Here is a 17,261-nt window from a genome sequence, read left to right as displayed (position 1 = left end):
TGTGTCTATGTGGATCTCCGTGTAGATGCTTCTGGAGACTACAGGCAGACAGACACAACTGCACGTCGTGCATGTGCACAATGAGTCTGTGCATGGTTATGCATGTATGTCATTACTGGATGCTGGATGCATATGTGAGCACATTTGTGTCTCTATGAAGGCACGATTATTGCAAATGATGACACATCAATAATGCTCTAATGTGACAAACAGCAATAATATAATATAGTGTGTGTTTTTGTGTTTGTCCCCAGAGGCTGTTTGGGGAAGTGAAGGGTTGAAGTGCTGAGTAAGCGGAGCAGGGCCCGAGCTGAGAGACTGCAGTGCTGCTGCCTGCAGCTCAGACTGATACTCAGCAGAGGGGAGGAGGGAGGCTCCAAACAGGCTGCGACTCTCAGGCATGTTCAGCTGGCACGCTTTCATGGTACGCTCACACAGACAGTTCAAATAGGAGAGCTTGTTCCTGACTGCGCTAATGACACATTAACTCAAAGCCGCTCGCATGTGTCTCCGAGTGGTTCTGCAAACATGCTGCAAGCCGACGCCCTAACAGACGCGCTGCATCACAGCCTTGTTTACTCCCTCTAACCTGTGTGCCACTGATTGTGCTAGAAAAGCCCTCATCCTCTCCTCCCGCCCACTCCCATTCCTCCGTCGTGCTCCCTCCCCATCCTCTGAATCACCCTCCGCTGCTCTCCCCCCCCCCCCCCCGTGTGCCTCTGCCTTCCCTTTCCTCGCCGTCACTCCTCACCTTCCCTCATCTCTCGGGTCTCTTTATGAATGGCACTGCTGGGCTTTCAGTGATATGTTCTCCATTCCCCTGCTCACCGTCTCCATTCGTCTCTCTGAGCATCGTTACATACATGCGCGCCTTTTTCTGCCTGTCTCACTGCTTCCATCCATCCCCCTCTTTCTCTCCACTGTCATCGATGGCGTTGTGCTTATGTATATTTAAACAAACCCGGGCCCGTATTGAGAACCTCGAACCCCCCCTCTCTGCTGATATATTTGATTATATAACTCCGTCCCCATGGACCTCGAGGACGCTGCAATCTAATTTTATCAGGTGAAGGTGGCGATGATGATGGGAGTGTGCCTCAATGCGACATTTAAAGCAGAAGAAATGTCTGTTTCCTGTAGCTGCATTCATGCAAACATCCAAAACACAAGCCTTATCCAAACAGGGCTCAGACACAGTATCGTTAAGGTAATCTGGGCAAAGATGAACGGCTACCATTTTGATGCCTTTCTGTGCTCGAAACACAAGAGCTTGCTCCAAGTTTTCTGTTCTAATAAACAACCAGACCGCTGCTTTGGAAAACCTGGCAAACAGCGCCACGTGCTGGTACAAAGATGGAACTGCACAGGGCTGAAGGACCAAATCACCCCGACACGAAGGCGACGTGAGAGCCCTGACAGGCTGCGATGATGACTTCTTTCTTCGTGTGACGTCTTAAGCGTGTGGTTTGATCTGTTTTCTCTCACTGCAGGCACAGTTACTGCAGAGCTGGCAGGATCTGAACCATCTGCAGCATCTGCACACTTTTATTTCACTCACGAACTGTGCTAATTTCCAGCTCTGTATCTTTCTATTCTTGCAGACCACTAGAGTAGCTTTGCATGATTCACAACTCAAAATAAGTTCTTCTTTATCTTTGCTGCACCCTCTCAGTTCATCCACTGTCTGAAACCACATATTTGTCCCCCTCTTAAACCAGCAAAGACAAATTCATGTAAAAACATCAATACCCCATTATCTGTAACTGTAACCTCATTTAGTTGCACATCCAACCCCCGAGATGTCTCAGAATAAGAAAAATAAAGTGCAACTGCAACAATACTCCTTAGCTTTTCTACATGATCAAAAATGCTGCTGTAATAAATGAAAGAAATCTTCCAGCACAACTCTGAAACTGCAAGAAATAAATTAGAGAAAAGGTTCCAGGGGCTCATTGCCATTGAGTGGAATATTTTATACAGAAAATGTCTCCTTTTATTCATTTTTCTGTGGATACATTGTATAAAAAGAAGATGTTTTTTGTAGTCGATAGTGAGAAAACAGGAACTTTTCTGTTTTTTAATTGTTTATCTTCATTATTGTGTTATGAATAGCTGTGGGGGGAGTCTTTATTAGTAGGACAGCTGTAGGTTTAATGAAAATACAGTTAAAAGTCCTAAAACATCCAGTGGGCCGAGTAGGGGATTTTGCCAGGCTGATTCTGGCCCCCAGACCTCAGGTTTGACAACCCATCGTTCCGGTCACTCTGCGTGTCAGAGATGACCACATTGAGCCATTACAGCAGCAGAAATATGAGCAGAAATAAGAAAAAGCTAAATAAACGTTGTTTCATGAAATAAACAAACAGTTTTTTAAAATAAGCGATCACACATTTGGCCCATAAAGTTCATTCTCATGAAATGCAAAGTTGTTGCCATGACAGCAGAAAAAGCAGTGAAAGATGATGCGTATCACCGAAAAACAGCTGCAGTTTGTAAAACGTGTTCAACAACACTACAGCAGATCGGCTCACAGTTCATCCTTCTGAGTCATGCTGCCAAACAACATTATGACCTTTGACCCTGTGGATATAATGTTATCCATACACCATGTTGCTGCAGTGCTTCCTGAGTTGCAATGTAGTTTATCAGGGCCACAAGCCCTTTGTTCTTTGCCACATGTTGCTGTGCAGTGCTGTCTGCGTTTAATCACCTGGCTGTGATAAATGACAAATTTTCCCAAAAGGAAACAATAAAAGTGAATCGATTATGTCCAATCGGTTCATCGTTGAGTCCACGTGGATGCTTGTGCCTCCTTAAAAAAGAAAAAAATATTCTTAAGGTAATCCTGAGTTATAACATCGATGATTAGAGACGCACAACCTGGAAACATCAAACCTGTGACCACGTCTGTCACGGGCACAGAGCCGTAATGAAAGCAGCAGGAACCTGATGCGATGGAAGGAAACGTTATTCAAAGCACGATGTCCAACAAGGCAGAAGAAAGAAGCCATGTGGAAAAGATGAAACATCCACAATTATGATAAGTGGCCAGTTTCAGTCCAAGATGTCAGCCTCTGTCTAACCTCGCTGCCTGTTACTCTGCGCTGTTTGTTAGCTCCAGCATCGTGCCCTGGAGGTCGCGGCTGAAAGGCATCACGAGGTTGTCAAAGTCCACCTTTGTCTTTGACATCAGCTGGCTGGTGGTGGGCGGCTTCCCCCAAACCTGAGACAAAAACAGTCAGAGTGAGAAGTGGAATTACACAGTCACTTCTTCAGGAACATGTGTGCACTAACGGGCTTAATGCAGGGTTGGTTTGTGCACGTTGTGACTGCTGCAACTAGCCGGCAGCAGAAGACACATTAAGCCGTCTTCTTGTAAACGGTGGAGAGGCTCACCGTCTTTGGCACAAAGGTGATGTCCACGAGTTTGGTTTTCCCAGTCGTGATGCTGGTGTTCTGCAGGACGACGCTATTTGAATCCTTCTGGGGTGGAGTCTTCTCTGCTGCTGCAGACGACGTCTCTGCTTGCACAGCGACTTTTGCAGCAGCAACCTGTAGTGAATACCAAGACTTTCAAAGCTTCTGCAGCCTCGCTGTGTTCAATACAAAGTGTCAGATTCAGGCTGGTTAAAGGCAGCTAGAGATGTCCAAATGCACAAGATTAGGTCGCTAACAATAAACGTTATGTTTGAGGATTAAAGCTCAATGGTTTTCAGTAACGGTGCAGAGGCAGGATAAAGAGTAATCCAAAGATTTAGCTGTTGCACCGAGGAAACAGAAGTACTCTGTTAAAGCACCGGACAGCTAATGTTTACTTTGGACTGAGAAAACCTGGTGAAGGAATCTGAGGAGCATCAGTAACAAAACTTATTGTGTATATAAATGTGCTACAAAAAGTATTTGCCCTGTTCCTGATTTCTTAGTTTTGCATATATTTAGTATTTAGTATTTATTTATTTATTGTCATTGTCAAGAACAATGAAATTGCGTTTGGGGCTTCCATACAACCCAAAAAAAAGAAGAAAATAATAAATACCCCTTAAAACCCAAGTGTACATATTTAACCCAGTGTGACTCCAATGCAATAAGACAATCCTTAGCAATAATGTTCGTAGAAATTCAGACAAAGACCTGAGAAACATGACAAAATACAACAATGCAACCCATTCAATATTATTGTACTGTGAGATATGATATCAGATATGATAGTTATCTATTTAAGAAAGAGGGGGGGGCAGGAGGGGGAAGAGAATAAAGATATGATGCACCAATGCAGACCAGTTCATTGCTATTAAGAAGTTGGATATGGTTATTGTCCGTGAGAGGGGGGCAGAGAGTTCAGGAGCCTCACAGCCTGTGGATACAGGCTGTTGGCCAGTCTGGATGTTCTGGCCTGTATAGACCTGTACCTTCTCCCTGAGGGCAGCAGATGGAAAAGGTGGCGCGCAGGGTGATGTTGGTCCCGCAGGATACTGTGCACCCTCCTCAGACAGCGAGTGGGGAAGATATTACTGATCTCTGGCAGACTTGTTCCAATAATTCTGCCAGCTTCTTTCACCACCCGCTGGAGTGCTTGCTGATCGGCCTTGGTGCAGCTGGGGAACCACACTAGAAATCCATACGTCAGAACGCTGCTGATGGCACAGTTGTAGAAGTTCAACATCAGAGATCTGGGAATGTGTGCGCTCCGCAGTCTCCTCAGGTAGTAGAGGCGCTGTTGGGCCTTCCGTACAACTGAGGTGATATGGTTGCCCCAGGACAGGTCCTCGGTCACAGTTACCCCCAAGAATTTAAAACTGCTCACCCTCTCCACCGCCTCACTGCCAATGAAGAGAGGCAGATGGTTGTTATGACCCCTCTTCCGGAAATCTACAATGATCTCCTTGGTCTTTTTGGTGTTTAAGACCAAGTTATTGTCGTGGCACCATGACTCTAGTTGTTGCACCTCTGTCCTATAGTTTGTCTCATCGTTGTTGGATATAAGTCCGAGCACTGTAGTGTCATCTGCAAACTTAACAATGAGATTGGACGCGCAGGAGGAAATACAGTCATGGGTGAAGAGAGTGTATAGCAGAGGGCTCAGAACACACCCCTGAGGGGCACCGGTGTTGACCACAAGGGTGGAAGAGGTGTTCTTACCCACTCTGACACTCTGTCTACGGTTAGTGAGGAAGTCCACAATCCAGTTGCACAGAGAGGAGTTAAGTCCCAGTTGGTGGAGTTTGGGACGGAGTTTGTATGGCCGGATGGTATTAAAAGCCGAGCTGTAGTCTACAAAGAGGAGCCGTGCATAGGTGTTCCTGTGTTCCAAGTGCTTCAGTAATGTGTGCAGCACTGTGGCGATCGCATCCTCGGTTGACCGGTTCTCCCTGTATGCAAACTGGTGCGAGTCCAGGGATGGTGGAAAAGCAGCTCTGATGTGTTTAATGACCAGTCTCTCCAGGCATTTGGCGGGAATGGGGGTGAGTGCCACAGGTCTGAAATCGTTCAGACATGTGACATTTGACTGTTTTGGGATGGGAACGATGGTTGCTGCTTTGAAACAGGATGGTACCAGTGAACAGGACAACGAGGTGTTATATATAGAGGTGAAGACGTCCGCCAGGTCCGCAGCACAGTCTTTTAGCACCTGGCCCAGCACTCCATCCGGCCCGGCCGCCTTCCTGGTGTTAATGCTCCGGAACACACGCCTCAGCTCATGAGTGCTCAGGACCGGAGCAGGGTCGGTTGAGGGGAGAGGGGACAGGACAGGGTCGGTGTTCTCCCTGTCAAAATGGGCATAAAAGAGATTTAGATCCTCAGCCAGAGTAGAACTGTCGGCTGAGGGTGATGTCACACTTACATGGCTCGGATGTTTCAGATGAGAAACAAAGTCCCTGACATCCGTCTTGAGAAGGTTACAAAGCCACTTGTAAGGCTTTGGGACTCCAGCGAACCACGATGAGAACCACTGTACACAAATGGAGAACCTTCCCAGGAGTGGGCGGCGTACCAGAATGACTCCAAAAACACATCAACGACTCATCCAGGAGGTCACAAAAGAACCCCGAGCAACAAAGAACCGCAGGCCTCACTTGTGTGTGTTAAGGTCAGAGTTCATGATTCAACAGTAAGAAGGAGACGGGGCAAAAATGAGAGTTCGAGGAGAAAACCACTGCTGACCAAAGAGAACAGAAAGGCTCATATCTACCAAAAAACACTGTGATGAAGCTGTTGGGATAATACTCGGTGGACCGACGAGGTAAAGCTCTCGTCTGAGTCCTGTTATGCCGGCATAAAACTAGCACGGCTTTCCATGAAAAGAACATCAAACGACTGTCAAACCTGCTGAATTCAGCTCCACCAGAAAATCCTGAAGAAGCATATCTGGCCATCAGTTCGTGCGCTGCAGCTTAAGTGCGCTTGGCTTCTGCAGCAGGACAACGATCTGACACACACCAGCATGTTGGTAATTCATGTTCAAGAACCCTCCACTGTGGCTGAATTAAAACAAAGACGACTGTTGCTCCACAGTGAAGGATCCACAGTGAAGGATCCACTGCTCGTTATCACTGACTGCAGTTGTTGTCACGGTTGACACTTAGTAGCTTTAGGAGGCAATGACTTTTCCACACAGCTCCACGTAGGATCATTTAGTTGAATGAATATTTACTCAGGTTATCGTCGTCTAATATTAACATTTGTTTGATGATCTGAAAACATGTTATTGTGACAAATAAGAAATCAGGAAAGGGGCAAATAATTATCCACAGAACTGTGAACTTTACGAGATATGACTTCCTGCCAGATGTTTGCATCACTGCTACCTGCTGCTGATGTGATCCTGCCTCTGGATGGTACCAAGTTAGACTGAACTGAAGGTCCTGTGAAGCTGCAGCTGGAGATCATCTAGGCCTGCTTTAAGCAATTTGCATCGATTCGAGTGTTTCTTTTTGTCGGCCATCATCGTCAGGTGTTCAGCCTATCTGCCGCCACCGCTGTGTCAGTGTGTCATCGCAATAATGAATGTTTATCACTGGCATTGTCAAAGCATACGCAGGAAAACTGTCTGCAGGCTGCAGGATGTGAAACTTGAGCTTTGCCAACTGCATGTCAAAAAAGGCTATCATCTGATTGGCCAGGACTGTGGCTAACCTGGATATTGACGGCTGCTGTTTTTGTAAAACCCCGTCTACATGTGAGGCGCGGTCATGGGAAGAATTTGCTGCTACACCAATCGTTCTGCACAAAGGCCCATTATTAACTTAATCACCGATCACACGGGTGTTGATGTTCTCATCAGGATGTTCTGGCGTTCACCACAGACGCTGCAGAGCTCTGTGCTGTTTGTGTGAGCTTGTTATCAGGTAATCATTGGCTCTGCTGGCATCAAACTGCCTTTCCCATCCCCTAGCTGCTCTGTGTGTGTGTGTGTGTGTGTGTGTGTGTGTGTGTGTGTGTGTGTGTGTGTGTGTGTGTGTGTGTGTGCGTCCTATATTTCTTAGTGTAATTATTCTTTCATTGACAAACATAAATTTTTTTGTTCACATGTAACTAATTTTTAAAGACAAACAAGAGCAACATGCAGTCGGGTACTGAGAGTGGTGTACTTCCCACAGAAGCCCCCACATGTTCCCACGGCTGTGGTTAGAGGGTAGGACGACCACAGGGCTTCTTCTGAATCACTCACAGTGCTGAAGGTGCATGATTTACAGAGAGTTTGTGAATTCCAGTGGGCCTGATGAGGATTATTGCCCTTTATTGTAGAAAACAGTGAAAGCAGCTCATACCGCCTCCGACCGAGCTCAGAGAAAAACGCTCCGTGATTCGTCGGCTCGCTGTGTGACAGATATTTTCATTGAATTATAAATACTCCTGATTATTTATGAACGCGTCACAAACACCTGCTGCTTTCAGGGTCTTAATGACAACATCAATACATCTGAACTGACTGTGACCTGGTTACAGGGAATACAAAGCTAAACACCAGCTCGGTGTAGCTGTAACCAAACACATGTGGTGTCATTTGCGTACGAGTGCCCAGCTTTAAGTAATCGGCTCCCTTTGCAGGCTCGGGTTTCCCTGCTGCTACGAGGGAGAAGAGAGCAACACCAGCGTGTGTCCTTTTACATGATTTAGAGGTCATGATGGGGATCAGGAGACAGAGCGGGCTGTCTCTGTGGCCCAGACGCTGATCCCAGAGCTGCCCCTGCTGCATACATCAGCGTGGGAGTGTGAAAGAGCACTGAGGCCCAGGAAAACGCACTTGTGTGGTGAAAATGCTGTGAACGCTCAAACAGAGGAGAAAAGCACTATATCAGAACCAAGACTTGCTATATTCCTATAGTACAGAGTGAACATTAGATACAGTTTAGAGAAACAAAGATAACAGGGAAAGTCTGAAGGCAAACGATTTTAATGTGTTTCAAAGGTCTCCTTTAAGTCGTAGATTATTTGTGTACCTTGGCTTTAGGCTTTTTAGCTTCGGCCTCCTTTCCTTTTGCTTTGTCCTTTGGTTTAGGCAGAGAATCCATCTTTTGTTTGACCAAGTCGATTATCACAGGGTTTGCAAAATCTCTGGCAACATCAAGGCAGCTTTGCTCTGTACAGAAGTAAAATCGGCAGTTAAACGAGACATGGTGATTCTAAAGTGGCCATAGATGTGAAAGTGCTACGATGTAGGGTTGTAGTCAATGGGCCTATAAAGACAGGATATGAATGCTGGTACGTTATACATCGCCACAAAGGAGACCTGTAGAGTAAATGCTGATGGAGAGTTAGAGTTAAAGAGTAATTATACAAAATCACGTGTTTCCATTGTGGCATTATAAGAAAAAGGTACAAAGGCTTTGAACTACGTCACACCTCTCTTGTTCTCTGCAAGCACACTGGCACCCGCCTCGATGAGGAAATCCACACAGGACACTCGAGACGTCTCAATGGCCCTCATGAGGGGCGTGGCTCCGCCCAGGGCCGGGGCATTGACGTTAGCTCCAGCATTCACCAGAAGTTCAATGAGTTCCCGCTGCCCGGCGTACGCCGCATGGTGGAGGGGGGTCCAGAAGAACTGGTCACACACGTTCACATCAGCCCTGTCACAGACAGTGATGTCAGGGTTTAAGGCGTGTATTAGTATTTAGGCCCATTCTTTGGCTCGGATCAGCAGCCACCAGAAAACACCAGAAAAAGTCAGTTTGCTTCTGTGTGCGTGCTTTGTGATACAAAGCTAAAGAAACGGGTAAAAAATATTGAAAATATTAATTTGGCTTTTATTGTAAAGCCACAGAAAAAACAAACGGCACTGAAATCAGAACATGAACTTTCTCACCCCTTGCTGAGGAGGTACTGAGCCGTCTCATAGCTGCCAGTGGAGCACGCGACCATCAGCGGCGTCTTGTAAAACTCATCCTGAACGTCCACCGGCACCCCTTCACTGAAGGCCTGGTCCAGAGACTCCAGATCATTGGTTCTCACGCAGGAGTTCACGTTGACGTAGACCGGCGGTGGCTTGTGTATGTACCATCCTGAGTCGTTCATCACCGGATGCACTGGCGGGTGAGCCGGGTCGAATCGGAGGACGTCCGAGCAGTTAAAATAGGAGCTGATCATGAAGCTGGGTGGGCCTCCGTCTGCTCGTCGGGGCTTCAGCTCCGGTGGGAGGGTGCAAACGGGCATGGGGAGAACAAATGGACCCTTCTTCTTCTTCTTGCCCCCTTTTTTTCCCTTTCCCCCCTTTTTCTTCTTAGGCATATACAAGGAGAGGCGGAACGGTTTCTTGATGTACTTGACTCCTCTGATGAAGTCACTGATGTTGACGTCTCCTCCATGGGCTGAGATGACTGCTTGGATCCGGTCTGGTTCAACTGGAGCTTGTAGCTCCTCTAATACAGAAATAAACCTCTCTGCAGTAACTGTGTCTGATTTGTCGCCAAAGGCTTTCCACAGTTCGGCTTCATACTCTTGAGACCAGTCGTGGAGAGTCAGTGCCCAGAGCTCTGACATCTGCCCGGTGCCGCTGGGATCGCTGCCTTTTCCCTGCTTCCTCTCCGCCTTCCGGAGCTCCTTGGCTACTGCGTTGTGACCGCAATCTTTGGCAATCTGATGCGGCAGCAAACCTTCCCGGTTCTTCAGTTTAGGGTTACAACCTGACCACAGAGCAGAGGTTATATAAACACACGGCAGAATGTCCTCAGGACTGTGGTTGCAGCTATAGTATCATACCAGAGATATGCAGACACAGAGGGGAGAACACTGATCCTCCAATCTGTTATAAAAATACTGAGGAGAAGAATTCGAAATTCAGTTCTGGAGTTTACCCAGAACCCAGTCCAAGCAGTGAGGAGACGTCAACATGGGACAAATGTACTGTCTGACATCCTGATAACAGCGAATTACACAAGTCCAGCCTAGAAGTCACAAATGCATGAACGTGGGATGTTTCCAATACAAGAGAGGGTTTAATATGCGCGTTGAAGGACAGAAATGTCTCCAAATCAGCTTAAGAAACATGAGTGATGGGACAGATTTGTCCCCAGCTGGGCAGCAAACAGTCCAAAAAGACCTCTGATCACACAGGAAGCTGACAACGCGCTAAAACCAACACACAATGACAGGTGTGGTGAGCAGCAGGCGTGCACAAGCTGGTAATTATGGACAATACTTCCACGTGTGAACATGAAAAAAGCAGGGGGACTGTGTTATTATGTTAATCTCTGAAACGACTGTGCGTTTGATCATAAAACAACAGTTTGATCCATATTTATAGCAGCTGGGAAATCCCCGTGTGTGATCAAACGAGACGTGCTCGTGTATCAAAGAAACCAGAACAGAATCAGAAATGTGCTCGACTCTTCCACACGCGTGTAAATGAAATGACATTTCAACATTTTGGCAGTAACGTGGAGCGTGCTCCTTTACGTTTCCATGTATACGAACACTACTACAAACGGAGGGTAACATATTGAAATCATCGTACCGTAAAAAGGTACCGTAGAGCAGTTTTTGGAACGAACTGAAACTCCCATATTCCAAATAGAGTCCTGTTCCCCTTTTAAACTTGAAAATATTCAGTGTAACCGTCAGCATTCCTCTCACAGGCCATGCATATGAATCATTACACAGTTTGGGTATACAATACTTACGTAGCAATACCTCAAAAACACCGTGATCAACAATAATGTGACAGCCTCATGAACACGCACTCACAGAGGCGACGCCTACAGAAGGTGAGGCAGGTGCTGAGAAGACAGCAATAAGATGTGAGCCAGTACAGACGTACGGCCATCATCACGGCCACATAAGTGTCATAGATGCTTAGGTGGGACCCTGGGAACGCAGTCCAGCACCTTTGGGCTCTACGAGAGAGAGGGAGGGGATCAGAGCGACAAGCCAGAAGCAACCATGAATACATGGCCCCCACCCCCACCCACAAGATGAGCTGCTACAACAGTGCCTTAGGTAGCTGAGGAGCTAACAGGAGGAGGAGAAACAGGAGGACAAAGCCCCTGCATGGGCTAGACAGAGGAGGTGGCTGACATCAATAAATCCTACCAGAGGTTAGAAGAGCTCGGCCTAAAGGACTCCACAGAGTCATGGCGGCGCAGACAGACAGCTGCTGACGACCAACCACACAGAGCTGTGGCCGATAAAGAGCACAAGGCTGCAGACGCGACAATCCTAGCTTACTGTAATATTGGGAAGAAGTCCGATGGGCGGAAAGAACAGCTGGAGATGTGAAAGGTCAAGTCCAAAGTGGTCCCAGTGGCTAGAACAGCGAGTCCAGCAGATTCCAGGCATCAGAGGTCTGAGGAATGACCGAGACGCTCGAGCAGAGCACACGTCATGGTGGTTTTTATATAAGGCTGCGAGGCTGAGACACATTTACCTCGTTCAACAGTAAGTATTACGATGAGCCCTTTTTACTTAAGTATTCAGTTTGTTTCCCTGTTTGTCAAACACCAACACACACATTTAAGACTCGGAGCCGATTGCAATGCTCTGTGACCAGCTTTCTCCTCATGTACATTTTGAGTAATAGCTGCTGTGCTCTCCTCCTGCGTTTCAGCGTTAGCCTACAAGTGACATCAGACTGAAATTACTGAACGTAATGTTGATATGAGCTTTAAATGTCTGCACAGTCGGGCTCCTATTAAGGCATCAGCAGGAGTGACAGGCCTCATCACAGAAGAAGACTTTAAAGAGTACAGTACCTCTCTGTGCCAGGAACTTGCAGCAGTTTGCATTGCCCGAGGCAGCAGCGTAGTGTAAGGCTGTGCAGTCCTTAAGGCTCATCGCACTCATGTCTGCTGAGTATGCAGACAGCACCTGAAGCACCTGAACACAGCCCAGAGCAACACGTTAGACGAGCCTAAATCCGAGGTGCTGCTTACACTAACAGTGGGTCGCTGTCATTTTAATTCAGCTTCCAGGACAAAGTAGAATAAGACCTAATAGATACAGCTTAACTTTGCATGTTATTGCCATTTCAAAAGATGTCAGCTATTATATATGAGCAGCTACTACACCTCAAAAAAGCCCCCCATGGCAGCATAGTGGACGGCTGTGAGCCGCTTCCTGTCAGAGGCGTTGGGGTCTCCGCCCATCCTGATTATAGCTCTAACAAGCGGCAGGGACCCTGCTTTGCCTGCCTCCATCAACGCTGTGACTCCAGTTTTCTGAGCAGAGGGGAAGAGAGGAGAGGAAAGGCTTCAGCTCCAACAGACTGTCTTCAAAACGCAGGTCTCACAGTCCCTGTTGTTTACCTGGTGTGCCGCATTGGGGTCTGCCCCGGCATTCAGCATAATGAGGCACAGGGGGGTGCACTCCTGGGCCTTTTCACACATCAGCTGAAAGACATGCATCCCCTGCACTGACACGCTGTTGGCATCGGCTCCGCACTTAAGCAACACCTGCAGGCAGCGGCAGTGGCGTTTGGTGGGGTAGATGCAGTAGAACAGCACATCTGAGTCACAGCGTGGGTGCAAAAGTTTAGGAAAAGCTCATGAGACAGAAGAAGCAAGTAAGCGTCAACAATAAAGCTGTACATCAGTGTAATCAGACTACTTTGATAGCTAAGCACTTAAGACCTAAATGCTGTTTCAAATATTAATGTGGACCCTCCGTCTAATCCAGTGTTTGCAGTCCTTCGCAGCTATCAGCGAGCTAACTCTGCCAAGTCAAATCAAGCCATCTTCATTTCTACTGCAAAATTAAAAGCGAGGAAACTTTCGGGAAACTTTGCTCTGACAGAGAGCTTCCACGCTTCCAGCACCGAGCACAGCTGCTAACTGCTGGTGGATCAAACTGCTGTAAAAGGAGGGAGGGCAGGATGCTGTGTTTTACTTTCCCCACTCTGATTATTCCCACATTACTCCATATTCCTGACACGACGGATAACACAAACAGGTGTGTGTGACTACTGAAGCTCAGCCTGCTGTGAGCACTGAGGCCAGGCTGAACAAAACCCCAGGGAGAGCTGGGTCGTATCAAGTTGCTCAGCGTGTTTCACAGGAGACGATCATTAGGACTTGATCTGTAATTAGACGTGTCCATGTGGCATGACACACAAACAAAACCTCATATGGCTCTTCACACATGTGTACATACATCATACAGTATGTAAATTATGCACACGTCAGGAAGCATTCAATCACTCAGCCTTGATCTACCTCTCAAAGGAGAGCCAGTTAGAGTAATCGCTACCACAGACACACTGTAATGGGGTCATTATCACGATTACTTCAACGAGCTCCTTCAGAAGACCTTTGTGCGCTCTGATTGGAGTTGTCTGGGATACCACCTCCTCATCAATATCTAAAGAGACAAACTCTGCATGTTCATGAGCGGAAAGACGCCGCAAGCGATCCAGCTGACCTAACTTGAGATGGAAACGCCCCCATTTGGGAAACTGAGACTCAAATGAGAATACATACATTTAAAGCAAACCATCTGATACACTTGGCACACAATGAATGAGCTTCATTTGTGCAGGAACTTTTAAACAAATATGACATATCGCAAACAAAAAAGCTCTGAAATTCAACTCTCACGTGTTCCTGTGATAATATCAGCCTTGATCATTCTGCAGCTGTTAAATGCTACAAAATATTTTTGTTTCAAAACTTTATTTAATCAGAAAGCAAAAAGCTGCAGCTTTAGAGTCTCTTTGTTTAAAACGATCGTGGGATAAACCTGCATCCGCACAGGAAGCGATTAGCTTCCCAAACCTTACTTTGTAGGTAACAGTCGGCTGTTAACGGACAGACTCCCATCACCTAAGTAACTTCTAATGTATTTACTTCCCTGTTAGCTGTCAGCCACCAGCATCCTGTGCTCTCAGTGCCAGCTGAAGTTGAGAAAGACTCAGACTTCTTTCTCATTGCCATAGTTTTTTCACCCATAGTCACTTTACGTCGCCAGATGTGACTGAATTTCTCTCGAGTTGCCAAGTCGTTGAAAATCACCCACTGTGTGGTTAAAGCTAAGGGAGACAAAGATAGGCATCAATGTCCCTCTAAAAGTGAGCATCGCCATTGGGCTGAGCCCTTGAAATGCCTCTGGGTTCTTATTGTGAAAACTTATTTGAATTGTGTGACAGCTGCAATTCTGAACTAGACATCTGAAGAAAACCCTGCTGTTTACCACCATATACACACTACATGAACAAAAGTGGGCCGCCTACACCTGTACCATCGGCCATAGAAACTCATGCCACGAAGCTTTAGTGTGTTTGAAATCCCGTAACTGTTCTGTCAGTGCAGTGTTGCTAAACCTACACAGAGATTATAAATAGTAATGCCTTTAGTTTTGAACTCACTTTTGCCCTCTACATCCAGGAGCCTCAGGTTGGCTTCGCTGTGGGCCAAAAGAGACACAATGGGATGGTTGCCCAGCTCAGCAGCTAACATAATCGGAGCGCGGCCCCTTTTGTCCTGCACGTTAGGATCTGCTCCCTTGGAGAGGAGGAAGGTGACGAGCTCTGCGAGGAGAAAAAGAGAAAGCTGAAACAATCCGGAGACAGATCATATTTGGGCTTGTGGTAAATTCTCAGACCAACTGGGCTTGATGCAGATTATGTTTAAAAGTAACTGGAAATACATGTTTATACCCCATGTCCTCTTTCCCCAGTGTTACTGCAGGCAGTGATTAAGATGTTTAGCAAACTTAATAACATCCATTTTCCATTGCGCTGCCGTTTTCGAGAACTCTACATGCTGCCACAAATCTCTGTGGACATATTTTCTTTGGCAAGTAATGCGGCATGCAAACAAAGACACAAAGACTAAATTCACTCGCTGGGCCCACGTCCTCATTTTAGGTTTGACAGCGTTTTAGTAGGTAAAAGTGATGCTTTGACATGAATTGAGCTGCAGTTTGGGGAAGGCCTCGAAGGGGACGGCTCCCGGGCCTGGCAGATCCCCGTGGACTAAATAGAAATGAAGAAGTTAAAGAATTGAGAACAAGGAGGGAGGGACGGTGGGGCACGTAAACGACAATGAACAGTTTGCAGAACTGGCGGAACCTATACAGATGACAACCGGAAGGAGCGTGTTTGGAGGCGTGGTCCCGCTCCTGAAATTCCGATACATTATCTCCAATGAAATAACCTGTACTGTAAATACCCACAGTATTTGAGCTGAACAAACATAGCACTCGTCCAACCAAATGTGTCTGATTGTTGCAAATGAATGAGTCTGCCACAGCCAACCCACAGGCATACATTACCTAGGTTGTTGGCTGAAACTGCCACGTGGAGCACCCCCACGCCGTCCTTCGGCTCTGTGAGACTGATGAGGTCTTCCGCCCCGAGCTGCACCATCTTCTCTATCTGTGCCGTATCCCCTTCATGGACCAGCTGAAGCAGGCGGTAGATCTGCAGGGTCTGCAGGCGGCCCTCTGCCACTCTGCTGCTCATTGTGGACTCACTGAATGCTGGTATGAAATAGGAGCTTTCTAACATGCACGCAAATATTTGGTTCTAACATGTTTTAATTGAATTACAATTTTTAGGTGCTTTCTTTTCCTCTGAAAAACTGCAGTTTAAATAAGCTAGTTGTTCATGTTACCCATGTGAATGGCGACTTTCATACAAAGTGGCCCAGTGCTTTTTCTGGTCTCTTTAAGACAAACATCACCACAGTACATGAAAAATAAAGTCACGAGTATTGTTAAAAATCTGTCAGTACAGACGCATAAACCCTCAAGCTCATCACGCACCTGCACGCAGACACGCACGGGTTACACGGGCTCCCCTTGTTTGACAGACACTTGCTGCTGTGGTCCACAAACCCAGGCTTGGTCAGCGAGAGGGTCCCGTCTGTACCTGCTTTTCCTCCCAGGCTTTTCACTTTTCTGTGCGGGCCGTTAGAAGGAAACAAAGTCGGCTCCATGGCAACGGAACGCGCGAAAATCCCGGGCAGGACCTCGTGCCCTCGGCAGCGTCTGATGCTGCTTTCAGGGTCTCTCGATAAGCTCGGCAATACTGAAATTGTCGTAAATGAAAGCGTCACCACTTTGCTTCCATTTCCCCAAATGGATTATTTTATTTTTTCAAAATTGTCAAAAGTTAATGACAAAGTTAAAATCGTTTGCTTGAAATTCTTGCAAACTGACTAAAAATAACAGATCATGTACATGAGTATTCACAGCCTTTGCCATGACACTCAAGGTTGGCATCATGTTCATCCTGTCTCCACTGATCATCTGTCAGATGTTTTCTGTTGGAAAAGCACACACCTGTATAAATCAGGTCACAAAGTTGACAGTGCATGTCAGAGCACTAACCAAGCCATGAAGTCCAAGGAATTGGACAATCCCAAACCTCCGAGACAAGATTGTATGGAGGCACTGATCTGGGGAAGGTTACAGAAAAAGGTCTGCAGTTTTGAAGGTCTGACTGAGCTCAGTGTCCTCCAACATCTGTAAATAGAAGACGTTTGGAACCAGCAGGACTAGAGCTGGCTATCAAGCCAATCTGAGCAATCAGGGTAGAAGGGCCTTAGTCAGAGGTTTTAGAGAACCTGACAGAACTCCAGCGTTGCTCCGTGGAGAGAGGAGAACCTTCCAGAAGGACAACCATTTCTGCACCACCAGAAGTTTCTCCACCAATCAGGCCTGTGTGGCTAGATGAAAGCCACTCCTCAGTAAGAGGCGAATGATTGCACGTCTGAAGTTCTCTGATCTGATGAAACGAAAATTGACCTCTTTGGCCTGACTCATGTCCTCCATCATGTCTGGAGGAAACCGGCCACCACCATCCTCACAGTGAAGCACGGTGGTGGCAG

General features: G+C 46.8%; 1 protein-coding gene across 1 annotated transcript; it reads right to left on the bottom strand.

Moving 5' to 3' along the window:
- Positions 1 to 1,936: 1,936 nt before the first annotated feature.
- Positions 1,937 to 16,400, bottom strand: ankef1a (ankyrin repeat and EF-hand domain containing 1a). Its single transcript, XM_085381455.1, has 11 exons — positions 16,195 to 16,400; positions 15,703 to 15,909; positions 14,795 to 14,956; positions 12,741 to 12,940; positions 12,504 to 12,653; positions 12,189 to 12,312; positions 9,308 to 10,124; positions 8,845 to 9,071; positions 8,442 to 8,581; positions 3,397 to 3,552; positions 1,937 to 3,223 (listed from the first exon to the last, which is right to left on the bottom strand). Exons 2-11 carry the CDS (start codon positions 15,890 to 15,892, stop codon positions 3,095 to 3,097), a joined length of 2,295 nt encoding a protein of 764 aa, XP_085237581.1. The 5' UTR covers positions 15,893 to 15,909; positions 16,195 to 16,400; the 3' UTR covers positions 1,937 to 3,094.
- Positions 16,401 to 17,261: the final 861 nt, after the last annotated feature.

The sequence above is a fragment of the Rhamphochromis longiceps genome, linkage group LG15 (assembly GCF_057381845.1).
Source record: "Rhamphochromis longiceps isolate RC_006_pf linkage group LG15, R_longiceps_female_GT1.1, whole genome shotgun sequence".
Taxonomy (NCBI): domain Eukaryota; kingdom Metazoa; phylum Chordata; class Actinopteri; order Cichliformes; family Cichlidae; genus Rhamphochromis; species Rhamphochromis longiceps.
Note: the sequence above shows the minus strand (reverse complement) of the source record. Positions and strands in the feature narration are given on the sequence as shown.

Excerpts from the sequence above, each read along its gene's own strand:
- ankef1a (XM_085381455.1), bottom strand. The coding sequence starts at position 15,892 with ATGAGCAGCAGAGTGGCAGAGGGCCGCCTGCAGACCCTGCAGATCTAC. Across the intron at positions 14,957-15,702 it reads AGTTTCAGCCAACAACCTAG|AGCTCGTCACCTTCCTCCTC; the intron begins GTAATGTATGCC and ends TTCTCCTCGCAG. Across the intron at positions 12,941-14,794 it reads CCTGGATGTAGAGGGCAAAA|ATGTGCTGTTCTACTGCATC; the intron begins GTGAGTTCAAAA and ends GCTGTGACTCAG.